The sequence below is a fragment of the Pipra filicauda genome, unplaced genomic scaffold, assembly GCF_003945595.2.
Source record: "Pipra filicauda isolate LSUMZ 115617 unplaced genomic scaffold, ASM394559v2 scaffold49_size4853605_pilon, whole genome shotgun sequence".
Lineage (NCBI taxonomy): Eukaryota > Metazoa > Chordata > Aves > Passeriformes > Pipridae > Pipra > Pipra filicauda.
In genome coordinates, this window is record NW_024104642.1 from 3,772,703 (window position 1) to 3,795,322 (window position 22,620).

Below are 22,620 nucleotides of genomic sequence, written 5' to 3' on the forward strand. Positions count from 1 at the left end.
AGGCTGGCAAGGTCTCAAAGATCTGAATAAAAACATCACCACCAACTACAAAAAAGCTCGAACCCAAAATAAAAATCATATTATTTGTTTAATGTCTCACAGTTTTAGCAGCACAGGTTGATATTTGAGGCTTTGAAACAGTGGTCCTTTATCTGTTCTGAGGGGTAGGATATTTAGCACCCGGTGCTTTGGTCACGTCCACCAGAGTAAATCTTGGGACTTGGAAACCGCACTCCGGTTCCTAGGGACTGCTCTAAGTAAAGTGTCCCCAGGATTCACTGGGGATGGGGCAAAAACGCCAAGCACATCAATTATAGCAAACAACGCGGTGCAGCCCTCAGCGCACCCCACGCCATGCGGGCAGCAGCACGGAGCGGGAGCCGGCTCTGAGGGATGGATGGGGGTGGCAGAGGGCTCGAACTGAGAGGTGATGGGGGGCACAGCCAGGGTGCGCGAGAGACCGGGTGAGCCCGAGAGGCTGCAACAACCCCACAAGAAGAAAGACACCCCCAATCGCCCCGGTCACCGCCGGCCGGGAGCCACGCCCGCCGCCGGGCCGGCACGGCTATTGCGCATGCGCCCGCCTGCTGAGGCGCCGGAAGTGGCGTCCCGGTGTCCTTCGGTCTCGCGGGAAGTGGGGGGGACATTGATCCCGTGCCCAAGTGTGCCCGTACTTTCCTTTGGGAATGTGTCGGAGGCCGGGAGTCTAGCCCCGAGGTACGGGCGGGTGTGGGGAGCCTCCGACAGGGCCTGCGAGGGAGGGTGTTCTGTGGCGGGCGGAGTGCGCTGGATGGCGTGTGGCTCCTTACCCGGGGTCTGCGCGGCACTGCCGCCGCTGCTGCATCGCCCGGCGTGAAACGCAGGGGTACCGTGAAATCCGCTGTTAGGGCCGAAAATGCTTTAGTTGAAGACAGGGCGAGTTAATTGCACGGTTTTGTACAGAACGTTTCCAGTGAGCTGGCTGGGGGTTTGTTTCCCCCCCCCCCCTTCCCTTTTCCATTATATTGTAGATTCGTGTGAAGGTTGGAACACTGGTCGCTTGCCTGACATGGAAAATGCATATGCTAAATTATGAGTGAGGAGGAAACTATATTCTTGCTTTTTTCCACTGAGTAAATAAAATGTATTGCTGTTACAGTGGTAGTTTAAAATTATTAAAATAGCATTCCTTTCTAATAGATAGTGCTGTTGTTTTTCAAATTATAGTTATTATTCCTGTTCTGTGATTCTCTCGTCAGCTTTCCACAAAGTGGTACGGGCTAAACACGTGCTTTTTTTTTTTTTTTTTAAATTTTTTTAAATAGCACATGTTAAATTCAGATTTTAAAAACTTGAAAATGTAAATGAAAATCTAAGCATTTTTAAAAGTAATTGAGTATCTGTAGCTCCATAAGTCACCATTAGACATGGCTGCAGTGTAAACAGTGAACACTGTGATCACCGGACCCTTAAATGCACAGTACATGAACGTCAGAGTCATTTTCATAGGCTAGTGCAGGACTGGCATGTCTTGCAAGTAATATTTTTTTTCCTCTGGTTTTGAAATAATATTTGACCTGTCTCAGAAAGCATTAATTCAGTTGTTTCCTGGTTTATATTTTTCTGGCTGGTCTTGGCCCTGATGCTGCAAAGCTCTAAAAACAGTTACAGTTTGAAACACAAATAGGCCTGGTGGATATACAAATTTAAACATGTATATTCTTTGCAAAATTATGGGTTTTTTTTATATCCACGGGTGCTTTGCTCCTGATGTGTACTTTGGTTCTGCAAAGAAAAGAAGAATTTATCTAGAAAAGCTTCACAGTGCATCATTCACCCATTGCCCCTCACTCAAAATAAATTATTTTTCTTCAAGTTTTGCTGCTGTCACAGCACATAAAAGTTAATATTGGTTTTAGTCCTTTGAGTTAGGAAACTGAGCTTTCTAACATTTGCAAGCCTGCAGAGGAGAGAGATTTGATATTTAGAAAGTTGAACTGAATTGAAATATCATTTACAGTTGTTATGAAACACAAAGTACTCACTGGAATTTACCATTGTTTCCACTACAGGGATTCCACTACATTGTCCTGGTTACAGGGGCTGGAACCAGTTTATCACTATGTGGGTATAACCAAAACTGTGCATTTTGCACCCTCTATGTCATTTCTGATGGACTGTTAATAAATGGATTGTTTGCAGCAGCTGCCCAGGGGCACACCTGACACCTCAGGTAACAACATGAACATTTAATTCATATGTGCAATGTAAGAAGAAACCTACATCCCTAGCTTTATTCTTTCCTGTGCCACTGAGGCCAAAATTGGCTCGTCCTTGCTTCTCACTACCTCATCTGGTGAGTATGAAACCTAATTATTTTACTTACCTAGGTAACAGTTGTACTTGAGTAGGGTTGCTGTACCCAAAATTTTGTCAGGCTCTTAACTGTATTTTTTATATTGGTTTTGAAATACGCGGTATGATGTAAAAGACCAGCAGACTTTTTTTTAAACTTTTTGAAAAGTATCATAATTTGCTATGGGAGTAACTTAAAAAACAAAAACTTCCTGTGTTTCGTTTGGAAAGTTGATTTCTTTAGACCTAGTTTAGATTAAATTATTTTAATGATTTTTCTCTGTTAGCATATGATGAAAAAAATCTTGGAAGATTTAATGTTCTGTAGGGTGTAATACTACTATAGAGACATAGGCAGTTAACTTCTACTGGTGAGCAAAAGTACTTGAGTTTAGCATAAAAGGAAAATATTCTTGTAAGTCTTAAGAGAATTACTGTTTCTCCAAAAGGAATCAGTCATGGCTGACGACTCTCAGAGGAATTTTCGCTCAGTGTATTATGAAAAAGTGGGGTTTCGTGGAGTTGAAGAAAAGAAGTCACTGGAAATTCTGTTAAAAGATGACCGTTTGGGCAAGTGGATTTCACTCTTTCCTCTGTTACTTTGGTGATAAGGAGCTGGGGAGGGAGTAATAGAAAATGTTAAACTGCTGTGCTTAATACTCATTTAAGTTTTTCATGTTTTACCACTAATCCCTCAGTTATTGCTAGCAGACCTTTGACTTTTGAAGATCTGAAAATCTGTTTTTAAAACTATCAAAGACTTGTCAGTTTGCTTCCTTTTTTTTCTTCTCTCATTCTTTGTGCTGAAGAAACTAAAAGCTTTTTAATGAAAGCAATTTTAATCGGAGAACGCATCATTTCACGCTGTTTATTCCATATAACTTCAAAACAATGAAGATTTTGTTATTGCTGTTGGTCCCTGAGGAGTGCCACATCTCTAACAGAACAGAAAGATAAATGTCGTCCCTTTAAAAAAGCCCTTAATTGTTTTGACAGTGGCACGATTTACAAAATACCTATAAAAATGATCCAGTTTCTTCCTGATGAAACTTAAAGTAGTTTTACTGTAGATCAAGCCAATGTATATATTTTTCAAAATTGTTGCAGTTTATAGGGCACATTCTATTCACAATTGAAGTGGTGAAAGATCTTATGGATAATATGTGATGAAAGTGAGAATTTCAATGAGCAGCTGAAGATTTGTCATAGTTAGGTAGATCAGAGACACAAAATTATTTATATTTAAATTTATCATAATTTTTTTTCTTTTTATTTTTCTACAGATATTGAGAAGCTTTGCACATTTAGTCAAAGGTTTCCACTCCCATCCATGTATCGTATACTGGTGTGGAAAGTGCTTCTAGGTATGAAATATAACATAGAATGTAGGAAGGTGTATTTTTTTAAAGAGGTAATGACATGGATTATTCTGTACTACCTTGCCTACTGCTGCATATTTAGCCTACTTTTGTATCCACCTCGAATGCACAATGGCAATTATAAAACAATGTTCCATGGGTAGTTTTTGAGAACTTTGCTGAAGTGTACCTAGAAAAGTGTGTTTCTGTATTTAACTTTGTAACACTATGCAGTTACAGTTATAAAATGGATTTGAAAGGTGGGTTATAGCAAGTCACCAATACCTGATAAGATATTCAGTGCTGTTTCTGAAATAACATACAGTTAGGTTGAAGTAAGGCTGTGATTAATTTTAAACTGGGCAAGTTATGGAATGCATGTTTATTCTAAAGAAAATCTTTGTGTTCCACAAAATCTTGGTTGCTTCTGGTTTTGCTTCTGGTTTTGAATTGTATTTGCCATTGAAGAAGTTATGAGGCCAAAGACAAGTTATGGTATCCCCAGAAACCATAAAACCCCATAAATAGGTTATATTTTCGTTGAAGTGCATTAGTCGATGACTAGTTCAAAAGTACTAATGGCTTTGCACTAACTGGTCAAGTGTATTGGTTTACCTGTGTCACTTGGAGACAGGAGGGGTTGTGCAAGGCCCAGGAGTTCTGACCCTTACAAGGTACCTGGAGAGTTTGTTTTCCTTAGAGTTGCTGCACGTAGAGAAACACCGACAGGCTGAGTGTGAAGGTACATCGTCGGACCGAATCTGTGGAAGAGAAATGTGATTTACCATACTGTTGGGGGGGGGGGGGGGGCTTGTGCCACTTTGTAAAGCTTGAGTGTGGCTCCCATGCTCAGTCTTGTACTAGCAGAGCTGTGCTGGCAGGAAAGGAGCTGAGAGCCAAAATGTTTCATCAGGGAGACCAGCAGCATCAGTCTGCAGATTGGCTTGGAAGCTGCTGTCTTTTACTGCCTGTGAACTATCCCGCATATTCTTTGTCATTTGGCTCTCCAGAGTACATGATACAGATCCCACATATATTTCATATGAAGATTCTTGATGTGTGATTCAGAGTCAGTAAGGCTGGTGATTCCTACCTCAGAATGGTTATTTTCCAAAACAGTTTTTGTCTGTTTTAGGATGTTTATTAATCTTAGGCCGTACCATAATCTTGAACAATGTTCAAGTAAATATCTTCCTTGTTTCCATATTACACTACAGTGTCTGAAGTTTGAAATAGTGTATTAGAAAGTTTTAGGTGAGTTTTAAAAATGATTTTTAATTTTTTCTTGGGTTTTTTCCCGCTTCTGATTTTCTACAGTTTAAAAGTTGTGGCTTCAATCCCTGATTATTTGGATTTGTGAGCCTGTTTCTGGCAAAGGTAATAAAGGAACAGAGCACAGAAGGTGCAAGATCTAATTATAAAACTTGGAAGTTCTTGGCATTGATCATTGAACTGACAGAGTAATTCTACTTGATAAAAGCCTTTGCCATAAAAAAGGTGATTGCATCCTGGGCCCTAGTGAAGTAGTCTGCATCCTTTAAAATATTAGTTGTAGGAGATATAGTGTCGAAGGTTTAGACAAGTGACTCAATAAAAGATCCTTCAGCCAAAATTATAATAGCAAAATATAGTCTGCAAAATTGTGGCTCACTGCAGAGCTAGTGGTCAGTCTTTGACTGTTATAGATAGATGATCCGTGAATCATGTGATAACACAAAACACCTTCTGAGTTAACTGCATGGAAAATTATATTGATTTTTAGAAAGATTTTGTATTTTAAACTCAGAGTGATTCGTTTCACGACATGAAGCTGTGTCGGGGAGGTTTAAGTTAGATATTTGGAAAAGGTTCTTCACCCAGAGGGTGGTTGGGCACTGGAACAGGCTCCTCAGGGAAGTGGTCGTGGCACCAAGCCTGCCCAGAGTTCAAGAAGCGTTTGAACAGTGCTCTCAGATGTGTAATTTTTTGGAGTGGTACTCTGCAGGGTCAGGAGTTGGACTCGATGCTTGTGGGTCCCTTCCAACTTGAGATATTCTGATTTCAAGCATCCATACTGTCATTCTGTATACTTCTTGGGTGAACAGAGGTGAACAAGGACTTCTCTTGTGCTGTATCTCAGTGTTAACACTTGTTAGAAAAGCTGGTACTGAAAAGGAATGCAAAATATCTCTCCTTAAGTAATTGGAACGACAACCTAGTCCATTTCTGATGGGAAGTGTTACATGTCCTCTAAACAGTGTTAATAGTTTAAGAAAATTTTGCTGACAGGATAGGCTTCCTTATCTCAGACATGTACCAAGACTTGATGCTGTCCCAGGTTGCATGGTACGTCAGCAGTGTCTCCATTAATTTCCTGTTCAAGTGTGACTCATTATGGTTTCTGGACATCCCTGTGTTGTTTAAGCTTTTTTTAAGCTTTTCTTTCTGCCTAAGGTTATCTTCTGTATTTGAGGAGAGCAGTTGGCAATATGTATATACAAAGTCATGATGTTGACTCTCTTTTGGCATAACATGAAAAATGTCTTGCTCTGTCCCAGCTTTTGAAATGCAGACAGGTTTGCAGTTGGAAATGAAAAGATAATTTTCTGTCTGATGTGCTTGTTACTAAACTCAGTCATTTCATGGTTTAACACTTGACAGGAATATTTTTTTTTTAAAGTGAGAGATAAAAGCAGCAGGTAGCTTGTTTCAAACTGATTTTTGAAGAATACTTTGTTCTCATGGGTTTCTGCACTGAGAAATATTCTGCTCCACTAGTGAAATGTTGAGCATCTCTTCTGGAGATGCAGTTTAATTTTGTCTACCTTACTACTTTTATTTCTTTTTAATTTTTTTTTTCTCCTAGAAAACTAGAACAAATATTCGTGTTGTGCTAAGAATGTAAAAAATGTTACCTTGCAAAGTGCCTGTGTGGTATTCTTAAGTTTTAATCTATAACTGATTCAACCCGTGTGATTGATTTTGCTTCTGAATGTTGTTTTAGAGAGATTTAATCTATGATACAGAGAGTCAAGTAATTAATACCGAGTTGTACAGTATCTTTGCATTGGTTAATGGAATCTGTATGTTCTCTGTCATCTCAGACAAAGTGTAGAATTTGAGAAAATGAACAGCTAATGTAGATAAAAATCATTCTGCACCCACTTTGTTTTCAAAGTAAGTGGAAGGTGGGCACAAATGCACAACTATAACTATACTAAAAACTAGATAAGTATAAACAAGTAACAAGTAAGATTTCTCTTTACAATTGCTTGTATTTTTTTATTTTAATTATTTTTTTTTTAAAATTTTTGTCAGGAATTATTCCTCCTCACCATGAATCTCATGCTTTGGTGATGAAGTGCCGAAAGGAGCAGTACTGGGATATACACCATGCTCTTCGTGTAATTCGCTTTATTAATGATTCTACCCCACAGGTGGATGTTTTCCTGCGCATCCATCAACTGGAATCAGGAAAATTGCCTCGAAACTTGGCTTTTGCATTGGTCAGTGAACTGCAAGTCACCTCACAAATGCATGTAGATAGACAAGTAAGGTGAATGGAAAACAGAGGAGTACTAGTACAAAATAAGAAATTTTAGTCAAAGTGCTTTTCTCTTTTTCTTCCCCTAAGTACTTATGTAAGATTTTATGCCTTAGAATCCCTTTTGTGTATTTTGCCTGCTAGCTTTTCAAGCATTTTGTACTCTAATGCACTTCAGTTTCTTTATAGCACTGAAATGAAAATGACATAATCCTATTGGAGCTCATAGATTCTTACATGTCCTGGAACAAGGATAATTCAGAGCCCGTACAAACCATGACTTAATGCAAATTGCATCATATATTTAAATTATTTGTTTTTAAATCTAGATTTTAATGTACTGACCTCCTTTTTACGTTAGTCTGAACTAATCAGGGCTTCTGTCAGGTCATGCATGTACTCTGCAGTTTACAGTGTACTCACAAACGGATCTTGATGTGATGGTAAGCCAGTAGAGAGATGAGAAAAACAATGTGTGGATCTTATGTATAAACCTCTGTCAAAGAGGATGTGATGAAAGGAACCACAGGGCTTTCTGCAGTGGATTTTGTCCCTTATTTAATATTAATTTATCCATCACAAAATTTGACATAAAAACTAAAAAAAAATAAAAAAAAGAGAGCTTAAAGTTAATATAGAAAGTTCAGTAATATTTTGATCTGGAGGATTACATACAGCATTCTCTTGTTAAAGGAGGGAGAACATTTTCGTGCCCTTACCATTGTCTAGGAATGTGGCTGTCCTACCCTGCAAGTTTCCTGTAGAGAAGTTTCCTTGATCTTGGCCTGTGACCCAGTGGGCGAAAAATTCCTCCCTTCTAGAGCAGTATTGCCTTCTGAGCACATGTTTTGTCAGTGCATTCGAGAGCACTGGCTGCTCTCAGTACTGTGATGGGGTTTCATAGAGATGGTGTTCAGCAAAGCACTAGTTATTAGTCCTGTAACTTGGATTTGTTTTGCTGCAGAAAGCATTTGTTCTCTTTATGCCAGTCTGCTTTCTGTGCAGTAATGTCCCCTTAAATAAGCGGTTACTGCTTGATAGTAGCTCAGTTTTACTGTGGAGGCAGGGGGAATATAAAGATGATGTTGGATTGATATAAATATTTTGAAATGTTTGAGTACCAGAGAGAAGTCTGGTAAATGTTTTGTGCAATCTGAAAGCAGACAGTTTAAGTAGGGGTATGTGTGCATTGCAGCAGTCTGTGTGGCAGAGACATATCAGTAGTATTTAAGACTCACCATGCATCAAACCCTGTGATCCTATAGCTTACTGCTGCTGAGGGTTACAGTACATCAGACTGTGGACACGTACCTGGCTTCTTACCCTGCCTCCTAATGTAGTCAGTACTGCCTGTGTAAGGAAGACTCTGAGAAATGAGGCAAATAGAGAGCCGTTCCTTGTGCATCTTCCCAGTTTAGACAGTTCTTGAGTCAGCTGTTGGCATGAGATCTAGCTAGTTTTAGCGTTAGTTCGCCTACATCTACCCTGTGTGCAGTCATACCATTACCTGTGGTTTAGGCTGATAATTCTGTTGGGAAGGTATCTCCTCATGAGAAAAGGTGATGGTGTGTCCATCACATGCTTCTAGTCGTGGATTGCAGGGAGTAAGATACTCATAACCTGGAAAAGGTATTTGTCTCTAGGAAGCTTATCTCAAACCAAATGATTTTCTGTGTGTTGGAGGTAGGTGCACAGCTCACGGCCGCATTGTTTTCGGTATCTGTAGCATCCACGACAGAAGTGTTTGAGGGGCCCGTTTGGCTCTTAGCAATCAACAGCATGAAAAATTCTGCTGCTGTGCAGTATAAATATGTGGTCCACATAAGTGGGATTATCACTACCTTGTTAGAATGTAGTATTTTCTCATCTGAGAAAATATGAAACTTTGAAACAGTTTTTCCCAAGCTCCTATTGTGTGTTTTGGTTTTAAAATTAAAACAAGTCTTATTTGCTCTGCTTTAGTATTTGTCATCATAGTGCAGCTGCTGCCCGATGTCTTATTTATGAATGTTAGAACAGCTCTTTGTGTACGTCGATTTCCATTTATTCTCCCAAATAGCAGAGAAAAGGAATATAAGAATAATTTAAATCAGAATAGTCCAATACTTCTGTGTAGTTCACTTTTTTTTGGCTTTGTTTTCCAGGAACCTGAAGATGAAGTGTTTCTTGTTATTGCTAAAGCAATGGAGGAAATGGTGGAGGATCCTGTAGAATGCTATTGGCTTGTCAGTTGCTTTGTGAATCAGCTGAACAGCAAGCACAAAGATTCCTTGCAACAACTGGTAAGGAAAAAACACTTTTTTTTTTCCTTTTGTGGGGAGAGGCAGTTGTGGAAAGCATTAATACATGGAGACAACTGGAGCGTCAGAGGTGACACCCTTGGGTTCTGTTCCACCAGCTGTTTTGAGAAAATGGGAGGAGTGCCTTTTGGGTTTTGATTGTGCTGTCCTGCACAATTGGTTTTGTTTGCTGCATGGTGATTTTCAGTTACATCTTATTTTCTTTTTAGCTTGCATGAAGGTTGCATTGTATCTAGTTGAATTATATTTCCTTTTTAGGTTGTCTAAAGGTTGCTTGTATCTAGGTGAATTATATTTCTCACAAATCGGTCACTTAAGAATTTTTTTTATTTTAAACAATTAAATTTAAATTACAGAGTTAAGAACATCTTGATGTATGTCTGCTACTTTTAAGGCTGCATCTCTAGCATCCATGTGTGGCTCATTGTATGATAGACAAAGCACAATTGTCTTTGCTTTTTAAATGAACCAGAGTACTACATCTTCAGAAAAACAGTATGTTGAAAATTAAGTTATAATAAAAAGTGGAATAGTTTTGTTTTAGCACTGATCCTTTAAGCGCTGTCATAGAATGTTAATTTTGAACTTCTGTCTTACTGATTTATAAAATTAAAATTTGATTGTAAAGAAAATGCGTACTTATCAAAATCACAAAAGTTTTTGTAATTCTTCAAATAGCCTTAACAGATAAAAGCTCTTTAGTTAACAGTATCCGCTGAGGTGGCACCGGTGCACTGGCAAGCACCGAATGAAAATTTGTTTTGCAGAAAATGATGCCTGCCCTTTGTTTGTTAGTCTTTTGGAACAAGAAATAATTTTTAAACCTACCTCCTCTTTCTGGGGGTGATACGTTAAACTATACAGATTTCTTTAATTCCTTTCAAAGGAAAAAGGAGTATTTTAAAGAAAGTGTGTACTCTCACTACATAAAGAGTGCCAAGTGTCTCCCTCCCTAATTTTTTTTTTGTAATATAAGCAATTACCAAGTACCAAGACTCTGCAGGTGAGAATATGGAAAAAGGACGTGTTTTCTCCCTTTGACAGCTGAAGTCATTAGCTGTTTACTTAATTATGACAAAAAGCAAAAAGGTACTCCTGAATTTATGAAAATGTGTATTGTGTTACATTAAAATTTAAACAAGATGAGAAAATTATCCACATGTTTATCCTTCTAAATACTTTGGGTTTTTAAGCAATAAATCAATGTCCAGCTTTTAATGGGTTGCACAGAGATTTACTCTCAGAATTGATTTTCTGGGTTTTGCTGTATTGTGTGTAGATTTTTTTTGATGTGTGCTAAGGCAATTAGGTTTGAGGTGAATGAAACTCAATTTTACTTGTGGAGGTAACAGTAATTAGTGGATGTTTAATCTCTGCATTGTCTTAAGCTCTGAAACACCTCCTTGCATTAGGGAATACTGCATATATTGGAAGTTCTGCTAGTGGTCAGCAATTTAAGGAAGCTGAGTTTGTTTATTTAGTTAAGTACTTAATTAGTTAATTGCAAAAGTCAGCAACACTCATATTTTGGAACAGTTAAAACAGTGCGAGTTCATTATTTTAACATGTTGTTTTACACCAATTGAATTTCTGAGACATTCCATGTCTTACAGTGTGCATTAACTATGAAGGTTTTCTGATGTGAGTGACCTAAAATTTTCCAATTCTTTCTCAGCCAAAAGTTCTGGAGCAGTATTTGAACATTGAAGATAACAGACTCCTGATGCATCTGAAAGCATGTGCTGCAATGAGCAAGCTCCCTTATGATCTTTGGTTTAAAAAGTGTTTTGCAGGATGTTTACCTGAGTCCAGTTTACAGAGGCAAGTTCTCTTTTTTCAATTTGTAACTTCATAGTACTTTTAGCTTTTTGTTGTCAGTAGCACGCAAAGAGCTTTCTGTACTTTATCTGTAAGATTATGGTGTTAACTTTATTGCTGACTTTACTGATGCAGGATAATCAATCTGTGTGATCATTTCACCCATTGAAATTAAAAAAGAATGGAGTTAAGTATACCAGCTGATTCTGTTAGACACTCCTGGGATTTAAAACTCAAAGTCCTGTCAGTGATAGATGGCTGAATGGTAGTCGTTTTCAGGCTTTTTAACCGAAATAATTTCGTAGGGAGTGACTGTAACATCATCATCATTAGATGAAAAAGATTTTGGGAATGTGTAGTAATTTTGGCTGGGATAGAGTTAAATTTCTTCAGAGTAGCTCATACAGGGCTATGTTTTGCATTTGTGCTGAAAACAGTGTTGATAACACAGGGATGTTTTAGTTATTTCTGAGTGGCACTAACACAGCATCATTCTGCTCACCAGCAAGGAGGCTGGGGCTGCTTAAGGAGCTGGGAGGGGGACACAGCCAGGACAGCTGACCCCAGCTGACCTCAGGGATATCCCATTCCGTATGGAGTCATGCTCAGCAATAAAGCTGGGGTGAAAACTGGCGGAGGAGAGTGCTCCCTTCGGGACTTGCTGCCTGTTGATCGGTTGGTGGTGGGCAGCTGTTTCCATTTGCATCACTCGTCTCAAGTTTTATTTTCCTCTCTTTGTTATTTTTTTCTTCTCTTCCTTACAGTTTTTTGAAATTATTATTTCTTTTAAATTATGAAACTCTTTTTTTCTCAACCCAGAAGTTTGTTTCTTACTTCTACCCTTCCAATTCTTCTCCCATCCCAATGGCAGGAGTAGTGACTGAGTTGGCTGTGTGATGCTCAGCTGCTGGCTGGGGTTAAACCATGACAACGTTTGTTTTAAAAAGTCCTAGGGCAGGTTGAGTATTACAAAGTTAATGAAATAGTGGATTGCATCAGGATTCTACAGCTAGAAATAGGTTGTTGAGCTTTTAATAGGGCAAAATTCTTGTGCATAGCATTTCACTGAAGGGCTTTTGAAACGAAACTTGTATTATTTCTCTAATTCTGCTGCCTGAGAACTCTTGGAAAGCAGGAAATTCAAGCTGGATGTAGAGAAACACATTCTTTCTGCATTAATAAGAGTTGCTAATAGCTGAACAGGATGTGGCACAAAAAAACCAATGGTTTCATCTTCAGCAGCCTGAAAACTTTGAGGAGTAATAAGGTTCAAGGGAATTTTTATTTCAAGGAAATCAATTCCAGGGCTTCAGTTAGTATAGGAACCTAGTGTGGAAACGAAATGCTTTGTAAATTGCTCTGTATAAAATGCTTTTATGGTGATAAAGTTGGTCATAATCTAAATAGTGAATGCAATGTTGTTTGTTTATCTGGAACTTCATGTTTCATGAAGAAAAGTGAGAAATGGCTGCTTTTAAAAATTTTATTGGCCCTTATAAAAACAAAGTTTCAGAGAACAAGCTGTAAGATTAGAAATCATGCTCTTTGGTCTTGGTGAACCATGGCCCTTGAGGTTCTGGATGTTTTACTGTTGGCAAGGAATATGTTTGAGAGAAAAAAACATTTTGAACCTTTAGGTGCAGCACTGTAATTGTTACATGCCAGGTTCTTCTCATCAAGCACCTGTAAGTCCCCAAAATAGTCATCTCTGTGTACTGGTTGTGTGTGATGTGATGGTGGAAAGCTTTTACTCCTATTATGGCTACAGAAATTATTTAAGTACATAGTGTGTTTGTTACAGCCTTAGAAGCAATTGATCCCCTATGGTTTACCTACATCTCTTTCACATTTGCGTTTTTAGGTTATTTTCAGCAGGTAATGATTGCTCTTGTTTCACTGTGCTTTCTCTTTGTGCAACTTAATGCCTTAAAATGTAAACTAACATCAGTCAGAAGTGACTGCCCTAGCTAGGACTTGTCAGTCTCTTCAGACCTTCTTTTCCATAGGCTTTTGTGATCTGAAATGGCCTTGGCAATCTACTGCATTGGAAACCTCTTCGCATGTCTCCTGGGAAATATTTTTATTTAGAGCTTATCTGATTCAATTTTGCTACTTAGTCTTATGGCCGAGAACTGTTGCTGAAAGAGGAATTTGCATCAGAGCAGTTTTGCTCTTGGAAGAAGAAGAGTTTTTTAAAATTTCTGTTGAAAATAGAACATTTTATGGAGCTGTGTAATCTTGATAGTGTAAAAGAAAAAATCTAGATGAAGAATTTCGATTTCATATTTCATCTTGTCAGGACCTTTAGTTTCAAACTTCTACCATTTTGAATCAGTTTATTTATGTAAAGTATTTTGTCTAGTCAGTGTGCATGTTTAGCATTCATATATGCTGTTTGACCTTACTGAAATAGAATATTTTGATTACCTGGAATTTTTTTAATACTTCCCCCACCTCCTCCCATGGAAAAGGTCAAAATATTGGCTTTCAGTATCACTATGGAGTAAAAACAAATTTTCATGTTGATACTTCTAATGGCAGAGCAATCCCTTTTGCCAACAGTTCTTGTGGGAACATGATACAAGTGCACTTTTTCTTTTTTAGGTTTCTGAATTATTCAGTTGTAATCATAATGGCCTTATTCACTAAGGAAATAACATACTTCATGGGTAGCATGTGACAAATGAACTTAATTAATGCTTGGAGATTCGCTTTGGATTAGAATCTAGAAGCCTGAATGCTTATCTGAAATGTATCCAAGTGGCAGTGTTGGAACTGCTGAGATTTGAAAACAGGACTCCAGTTCTCCTGTGAATTTTACTTACTTTTTTGTCAAGTGAGAGATGATGTGAACACAGTCTTTTATGATTTAATTTATCTTATGATTTAGCACTGTATTTCTTGGAGAGGTTGATTGCTTTCTATAAATTGTAGTCTTCTCTGCCAGGCAGCTAAATCTAGATTTCATGGTTTTCTTTCTTTTTTTTTTCTCTGAGTTGTACAAGGCTTGTATATACTGTGCAGAAGTTTTTTCTGATAGTGGTGGGATGACTTTGCACAATATCAACTTAAACTTCTGGCGGGCATTGCCATTCAATATAAATACTCTTTTATAGCACACTTCCAGTCACACCATAGGTAAAATTAATGCATCAGTTTAATTGAAATGGGCTTGGAAAATGTATATAGACAGATTTCAGGTAGAAACATTTCCTTTGAACTTATGCAGTGTCTTTGTGTGCCCTAATACACTTGACATATTATTCAACAAGCTTCTTAAAACTTCTTAAAGGTGCCATATTGATAAAAGAGAGGAGCAAACTGGCCATTTCAAAGAATCTCTGTCCCACCTGGAATACAGACAGGGTGCTTTCTGGAATATGAACCAGCCCATAGCACAGGTTTAAGAGGGACAGAAAGGTGTACTTGTCTCTGAAACAGGGAGAGAACTGGATCACGCCGTTGTTTTCATACTCATCATTACCCTGTTTGCTTGATTTCTGCAGCAGCATATCTGGTCATCTGTTTGGGAAGCCATGCCTGGAAAGCTTTCCAATGGTGCTGTATTGGCCCTCAGCTAGAAATCCCTGCTCTTAGAGCTTGGTGTTCCATTCGTGGCTTCAGTTCTACAGGCAAAATGGCATGTTGGCTGCCAGTTTAATCCAACACTATCATCCCAGATGATCCAGCCACAACAGAAGTAGTGCAGCTTTGCAGTTGTAATTGTGAATGAGCCAGGCATTTTTTTATGGCCTAATGGTGCCAATCATGTAACATGCCCCTGAGTAATGTTGTTTGTATTCTGCACTGAAGGCTTGGCATTAGCAGGGTGGTGTTAGGTTATTAGTCTCTGGCAACTTGGTAGTGGCAAAGTATTTGGTCATTCTCCAGAAATTTATGACTTTCCAGCTGACACTGCCTCATGTATTAATATATGGCTTCTGTAGTTTTACATCTGTGATCTCCATGTCCTGCATAATTTACATCTAGTTGTAAAAATGTAAGTAATTAGTTAGTAGGAAGAACAGAAATATGATGAAAAATGCCTTAAATTTACTATGGAGTGGGAGGGCATAAAAATGTGCATGTGGGCTACTACTGTGGAAAAACTTAATTTGATTTGCCTTTGCCTAAGTAACTGAGCTGCTTCTCAGCTCTGTAGATGGGTGGGCACAAGATCATGATGTGACATCAGGATGAGATTTGTGTGAGCCTCATCACGTCCTTCCATGCCCAGTTACCATTAGAAGGACACCCAGAAGTACAGGCAGAGGAGAAAGCATTGGCTCTTTTTAGATATTTCTGGCCTGAACAACTGGAGGACCAGAACCAGGGAAAAAGGCTAAGTGTGTTTACTGTGCAGCCTAGGGGGAAAACTGTGAGATTGATGGTAATATTTCAGAAAAAGAGAGAGCAGGAATGCTGTGATGCTTCTTGTGTCCTACTGCACTGTAGCAGTGTAGCAACCTCAGAAGCTGCCTGGAGAATGTCATCCGTTCACACATAGGTGCACACAGAGTAAGTGGTATCTTGTCTATGGAAAAAGCTCAGTGAAAAGTAAATGGTTTTATTTGCATAATCCTGGGCATGCTCTTTGCTTTAAGTGCTTCCTGTTTTTTCTTATTTTTCCTTGTGGTTGTCACTACTGTTTCACTATTAGACAAATACCTACAAGAATGCTCCTGTAGTTAGTCGAATGGTTATATTTCATAGAGGAAGACAGCCACACAAATGTAGGGAATTTAGCATATACCTTCTTTTTCAGCATTTCTGAGTAGGGCTATAGGCACAGAGGCATGATGTTTCTGTTCTACTATTAATCTGCTGTGGTTTTTTTCCATTTTTGACACAGTTTATGTTGTTCTTCTTGGCTCTGCTGGTACAGAGAAGGTGCTGACTCTTGACACAGTGTTGCTGGTGGCATTGCATTGAGAGTAACAATAGCTGGAAATGTTAAAGGAGAAAATATTGCAGCAGAACAGCTGGTTAGTGCTGACATCTCACCCACTTCTCTATGCACCATCTTCCAAAATTTGTGAAGACACTGGTGATTTAGGTACTGCATCCGTTTTGCCATTGTTAAAAGATTTGTTCTGGAATCAGACTAAATAATGCAGGAAAACAATAGAGTGTTTTCCAAGCATAGCATGTAACCTAATGCAGTTATGGAGACTAAAGTCAGGAGAGTCGGAAGCAAAATAATGAGACTAGGTGTTTTATACTAGGATTAGTAAGTTTGTTTTTGAATTAACATGTGCTTTAATATTAACTTTAAAAATTATTTCCTGTTTTTGAGGTTTGCTGCTCTTTGTAATTGTCATTCATAATTACATAATTCTGATGCGCATGAAACACACGGGGAAGCTGTTCTTGGGTTCTAAACAGATGTGTTTGGTAAGGAAAATGCTTTAGAAATAAACAGGGATGACTTGTACAGTATGGAACAGGGCTGTCGTCTCAGTTTTCTCATAGCCTTGCTCAAAGCTCCTAGACCTGACTTCAACATCAGTGTAATATTTACAGTGATAATTTGTCCTGGGATTCTCAAACCGCAAAGGAAGCAGTAAGATTTTGATCTTGGATTATGTGTTATTCCTCTCCATATGGGAATTATGCTCAGTTTTTTGTCATAACAAGACAGGGAATTAAAACTAAATTGCAAAGGGGAAGGCTGTGCCTTTTTTCCCCCCATCAGTCCATGTGGGGGTTTTTGTTTCCTTCTTTTTTAAGAGTAGTCCTGAGGATTTAACATATTCTTTTCCTCCTTTCTTCATTGTAAGTTAAAATCTAGTCTAAATTTTTTGATGAATGGAGAGGTGGTGAAAATAGTGTCAAAAATTTATGCGAATAGGAGGTTAAGAAACTGATAGAGTTGACTTGAGTCACAGTGTGAAAAATAAGCACTGTGTAGCAGCAGCAAGCCTTCCAGCAAGTTATAAAGCTTTTCACCAGAAAGCCACAGAAAGTTTGAGGTTGGCAGGGACCAAGGGACCAGGCACTGGTCCAACCAGTCCCTCTGCTCAGGCAGGCCTGCCTAGAGCCAATTGCCCAGTATCATGTCCAGACGGCTTTTGAATGTCTCCAAGGAGAGAGACAACTTCTCCTATCTGGGCAACCTGTGCCAGTGCTCGGTCACCCTCACAGTTGAAAAAGTGTTTCCTGATGTTCAGAGGGAACCTCCTGTGTTTCAGTTTGTGCCTGTTCCCTCAGATCCCTTCACCGGGCACGACTGGAAAGAGCCTGGCTCCATCCTTTTTGCACTCTCTCTTCAGGTAATTATGTACATTGATGAGATTCCCCAGATCCTTCTCTTTTTCAGGCTGAGCAGTCCCAACTCTCTCAGCCTTTCCTCACAGGAGAGGTGCTGCAGTCCCTTCATCATCTTAATGGCTCTTGGCTTGGCTCTCACTGTTTAAAAGTGGGATACCTACACTTCAATTCAGCTGTCAAAGTTCATATTGTGCCTGCATTGTAGTCTGCTGGCACTCTGGGCTGAAGGGCAAATTTGTCTAGGAGAGGTCATACAAAAATCGAGTTGCCTTTGGAAGAAGCACATCCACAGATCCAGATTTATAGGTGGGCTGCAGAAGATGATTTTCAATTAGTGTGACTGTATTCAGAAATTATGGAAGATGGTATGTGATCTTTGTCCCCCATGATTTTATTTGGAAGGAGAAGTACTTTGAACAAGTGCCCAGAAGGAACAAGATCTGTAATCCTCAAAAAGTCTTTCTGACACAGCTCTTAAAATTCAAGAACTAAAAATAATGCAAGCCCATAAAAGCTGCCATCTGACAGATGGTTTCACACTGGTTTTGGATAATCTTTTGTCGCGAGTGTGTTGAACTGGGCCTGAGAGAGAGCTGCTGGATGAAGGATGATTTCAAATTGTTGGTAGTTTTGGTAGTAAGGATCCATTTTAGTATTCATCCAGGTTCTGTTACTGAAGTACATGCAGCCTTTGGAGCCCTGCCCTTCAGGTTTTCCTAAAACTGAGGTCCAGATACAGCTTCATACAAGTGGTAGAAGTGCTTAGGTAATTCTGAGAGGGTCTGCACAGTGGGATGGATTGGAAGACTTAATAGTTGTTCTTGTGCCTGATTTAAACATAGTGGATTACATCCTGTAGATAGGTCATATTTGTATCATATACAGCAATGACCTGGAATATTTAGCTGCTTAAGATGTAGTAGTTCAGTATTACATCCCTTTTTGAATTTTCAGCTACTTAACTGTTTGAAAGAGTATATTAGGCATGCTAATGAAGTTAATTTCTTCTTTTTTGCACTAGGAAAAATTCTAACCTTTACCCTACACGGTAGAGTAGTTGTTACAGTTCAGGCTATTAAAACAAGATTTGCTTTTTGTACTTGAGCTTGTAAACAGTTCAGTTTCTAAACAGCAACACACCATATCAGTACATACCAATTACTGCTTGCCATCCCTCTGCTCTGAACAGATTTAGGAGCTGATAAAATGTCTTTTATTTGCCCTAACCCAAATAATTCAATACATTGCTGTTACTCAGAAAAATAATCTGGGAAGAGGTGATTGTAGAAGGCTGTTCCAGCAGATAGATAAGCAGATAAGCACTGCAATAATGTTTAGTGATTTGTTTTCATTTTCTTGTAGGGTTTGGGACAAAGTTATTAGTGGGTCCTGCAAGATTCTCGTTTTTGTTGCTTTGGAGATATTATTAACCTTTAAAATGAAGATAATAGCGCTAAATACTGCAGAAAAGATCACACAGTTTTTGGAAAATGTAAGTACTCTATTGTGCTTTTATAAAAGTGTGTTTCAGCCTTAGTCATTTGCCTGTTGCAGATGTACCATTGATATTATTACAGATGTACCATGAGATATTATTACACTCCTTCCTGAGAATAGTGGAGTAGTACAAAAGTGAAGGAAAAATGCACAGGAATGAGAATAATGATTTTTTCTATGAGGAGGTAAGGCTTTCATAGACTGAAGTTATTTTTAGGCTTGGGGAATGTATTATCTACATTTGTACAGAACTGACAATATTCCTTGTGATACTAAAGGGTTTTTCTGTGAAAGTAAGTGCAGGAGAGGTTAGGTTAATTTTTCTGGAAGCTCCTTAGAGGGGTTGGTTTCTGGCTGCTTTTTTTTCTTTGCTTCTTGGCTGAGTGCGCAGTCTACAGACTCAAGGTGTGTTTTCTGTTGATGTGAGGACAGGGTCATGAACCTGACCCTGAACTTTCCTGACCTTGAATAGTAATGAGCATCACAGCAGGGCTGTAGGGTTCCAGTGTAACCCAGGTTAGTTTGATGAGATATGTTTGTGGTCATGGATAGCCAGTGCGAGTTCTGCCTGCTGTCAACTCGGGGATGTGTGAAGTGTGAGATGTCTGGGTGGTAACCTTACCATTTTGTAAATAAAAGCTTTTTGTCCAAAACCTGGAGGTAATATGGTGTGTGTAGGACTGAGGGGTGGTGGGATGGTGGGGCAGGAAGGTGGGATTCTAGTTTTGTTTTCTTTTTTCTAAAGAGAGAAAATATGAACTGGAAATTCAAAATCTTTATTTTAAACGAAACAGTCCAAATGAAGTACTCTGACAAGGCATCTTGCCCTGATCTTTTGTAGATTCCTCAAGACAACACTGATGCCATTGTCAGCAAAGCTGTTGATCTGTGGCGCACACACTGTGGGACTCCAGCACACTCAGTCTGAGAACTCTCTTCGCTTGTGACAGCTTGGGGAAAAAAAAGACATTTGAAAAGATATTATACCACTCTTGCCCCATCCTAGTGTGATGTTCTTCATTAACCTATGTAAAAATGCTATTAAAACATTGTGACCAATTGGCAGAGACTGAAAAGGTTAATGATTTGCGCATTCTAGAATCTCCAGGGGACTTTTGCAGGCTGGGAAGAGGCGGCTGCTCACCCAGCAGGGCCCATCCCCTGACCAGTGCTGCTGAGGGGTCGAGTCCTGAAAAGGCAGGAAGTGCCATATTTGCCATGCCCTTCTCATGAACTCTGCATGTCTGGCCTGGGCTGTCAGAGATGTTGGAGGCTTGTGGCACGCCCGTCAAAGCCCATCCCTGCACCAGTCCTGAAAGGCGGGAAAAACCCTTTTACCATGCCCCTCACAGGAGCTCTGCGCATGCCCAGGAGACGTTGGAGGCTCGTTGGAGGCTCGTTGGAGGCTCGTTGGAGGCTCGTTGGAGGCTCGTTGGAGGCTCGTGGCACGGCCCATGACACTATTCTGTGGTAAAACTCCCCGCCTTTGGGAGGTACAAGGTGTTCTGGAAGTATATAATAACTCATAACTTCTTTGAGTGTGTGGGCCTTCCTCCCCCACCCCAATGGATCAAGACCACCACTTCAACTAATAGACGTGGAAGCTGCAACTACCAAGTTTCATCGCTGGACACTGTGTGCATTGACTATATATATCTTTCCACCTTTATCCTTTCTTTCCCCTTCTCTCCCTTTCTCTCCCTTATGCATTTCCTTAAGTGTTATCCTAATGATTGCTGTATTGCTATAGATGATAGATATAGATGGTAACACCCAAAATGGCACCATACCTGTTTACCTTTGAAACAAATTATTCTAAAATAAACCCTACATATATATGTTTTCAAACACCAATTATTCAGTGTCATTTTCACTCTAATCCACCTCAAGGGATTTATTAATAAGAACCTGGGTAACCCACCCCTCCTTTCCGGGGTGGGTCACAACACCAATATGTAAATATTTTTCAATAAATACTGGTGGAATGAAGATATCTAGCAGTGGTGTGATCATGTCCAAAGTGTTTGATGGTCAGCCAGCTACAGTATTTTGATTGTGCAGTGTGCTCTCTTGCTCATGAAGAAGTAAATCTAACTCTTGAAGCAGTAAATCTAACTCCCGAAGCAAGGTAAATTGACTTACTTGTAATTTAAAAATGTTTCTGTATGCCAGCTTATACTTGACATAACTAGTTATTATTTGGATGTGTTTGTAAGGTGAATGTACTGAATGTTAGTCTGCTGGACTGGTGGACAAGCATGCCTTTCTAGAAATGTAATGGTACTCCATTAATACTGTAAATTTTCAGGTAAATGAGGCTTCACAAGGCTGAGGTACAGGATATCACAATGATTGGGGTGGCGTCCTTTTCTGAAGTGTTTTAAAATACTTTCTTTTTATCTGTCAACCCGCTCTCTATGGCTGTACCTCTGTCTTTGTTCTTCATGAAGATATTCTAGAGAGAGGTGGATCTGTGCAGGTGTGGAGAAAATCAGTTGGGATGAGTCAGTAAAATTCAGAATTACAGCCCAGTAATAACTCAACTCTGTTGAGTGCTTGGCTTGAAGTTGTAATTTGATTCTTGTTTGGCTTAGATTTCAAAACAAATTTAATACAGAAATGTAATTCATGGTTTAAGTAGAAGCCATAGATAGAGGTTTACTGGAGAACTGATCTTTTTCTTGTAAAAGGGTAAAATTCTGTTTCTACTTCTTCCATAGCCCAGGGAATTGTATATAAAAATGTGTTGCTTAGCTGTTAGTTGACTCAAATTGATGTTCAGTATGCCGAGTATGCTCATTGCAATTGAAAGAGTGTGTTTAGCTTGTACTTGGCATAGGGCAAACTTGAAATGCCTCAGAAACTTGTTTCAGACTACATCAGGTTTACCTTCAAGCACATTGATTGGGGAAGCTTAGGATGCGGCGCAGGTTACCCCTAAAATCCTGGGAACATGACCTATGCCAGAGGCTGAGATGCTGTGGTTAGTGTTTCTGGAATGTCCAAGTTTTGCCAGTTCAGAAAAAGCATGTTCATGTCTGCTTTGGAATCCATTGCTGTGCCTGCATTGTAGTGTAATCCAGTGAGTTCACTTCAGATGGGAGCCTTATTTTCCCAGCGTAGGCATGAGAGCTGGGTAAGGGGGATGGGAAAGTGCCACGGTCTGAGGGGGGATGGGGCCGTGACACAGCACGCATAGGTCCAGACACAAGGCAGAGGTACAAGTGGAATACTTTATTGAGGTGTGCCCGGGGTTTTATGCATTCAGGCGGGGAAAGGGCTAGAATATGGAGTGGAGCATGAGACAGACAAACGGGGGAACAAATCGGGGTAGGGACGCAGGCAAAGGGGGAGGGAGGAACATGGGAGGAACCGGGGAAGGAAAGGACGAATGGTAACTCCTCTCTGCAGCTTCTTCAGCCTATCAGAGAGGGGAACGGGGAAGCAGGGAGCAGGCAAACTCGTGGCAAGTGTGGGCACGCCCTGGCTGTGCACTGTGTAGTGTGGGTACAATGCGATA

General features: G+C 39.6%; 1 protein-coding gene across 4 annotated transcripts; it reads left to right on the forward strand.

The window, feature by feature from the left end:
* Positions 1 to 632: 632 nt before the first annotated feature.
* LOC114000591 (TBC1 domain family member 7) lies at positions 633 to 21,089 on the forward strand. Of its 4 annotated transcripts, none has more exons than XM_027745007.2 (10): positions 633 to 717; positions 2,052 to 2,103; positions 2,182 to 2,335; positions 2,784 to 2,904; positions 3,618 to 3,698; positions 6,990 to 7,222; positions 9,360 to 9,497; positions 11,191 to 11,336; positions 18,966 to 19,095; positions 19,942 to 21,089. In XM_027745007.2, the coding sequence occupies exons 4-10, from the start codon at positions 2,793 to 2,795 to the stop codon at positions 20,026 to 20,028; spliced, it is 927 nt and encodes a 308-aa protein (XP_027600808.1). In that variant the 5' UTR covers positions 633 to 717; positions 2,052 to 2,103; positions 2,182 to 2,335; positions 2,784 to 2,792; the 3' UTR covers positions 20,029 to 21,089. The 4 variants fall into 4 exon arrangements, with proteins under 4 accessions (XP_027600808.1, XP_027600806.1, XP_027600813.1 ...); XM_027745005.2 differs by having other exon boundaries at positions 2,185 to 2,335; XM_027745012.2 differs by having other exon boundaries at positions 2,052 to 2,335; positions 6,990 to 7,177.
* Positions 21,090 to 22,620: the final 1,531 nt, after the last annotated feature.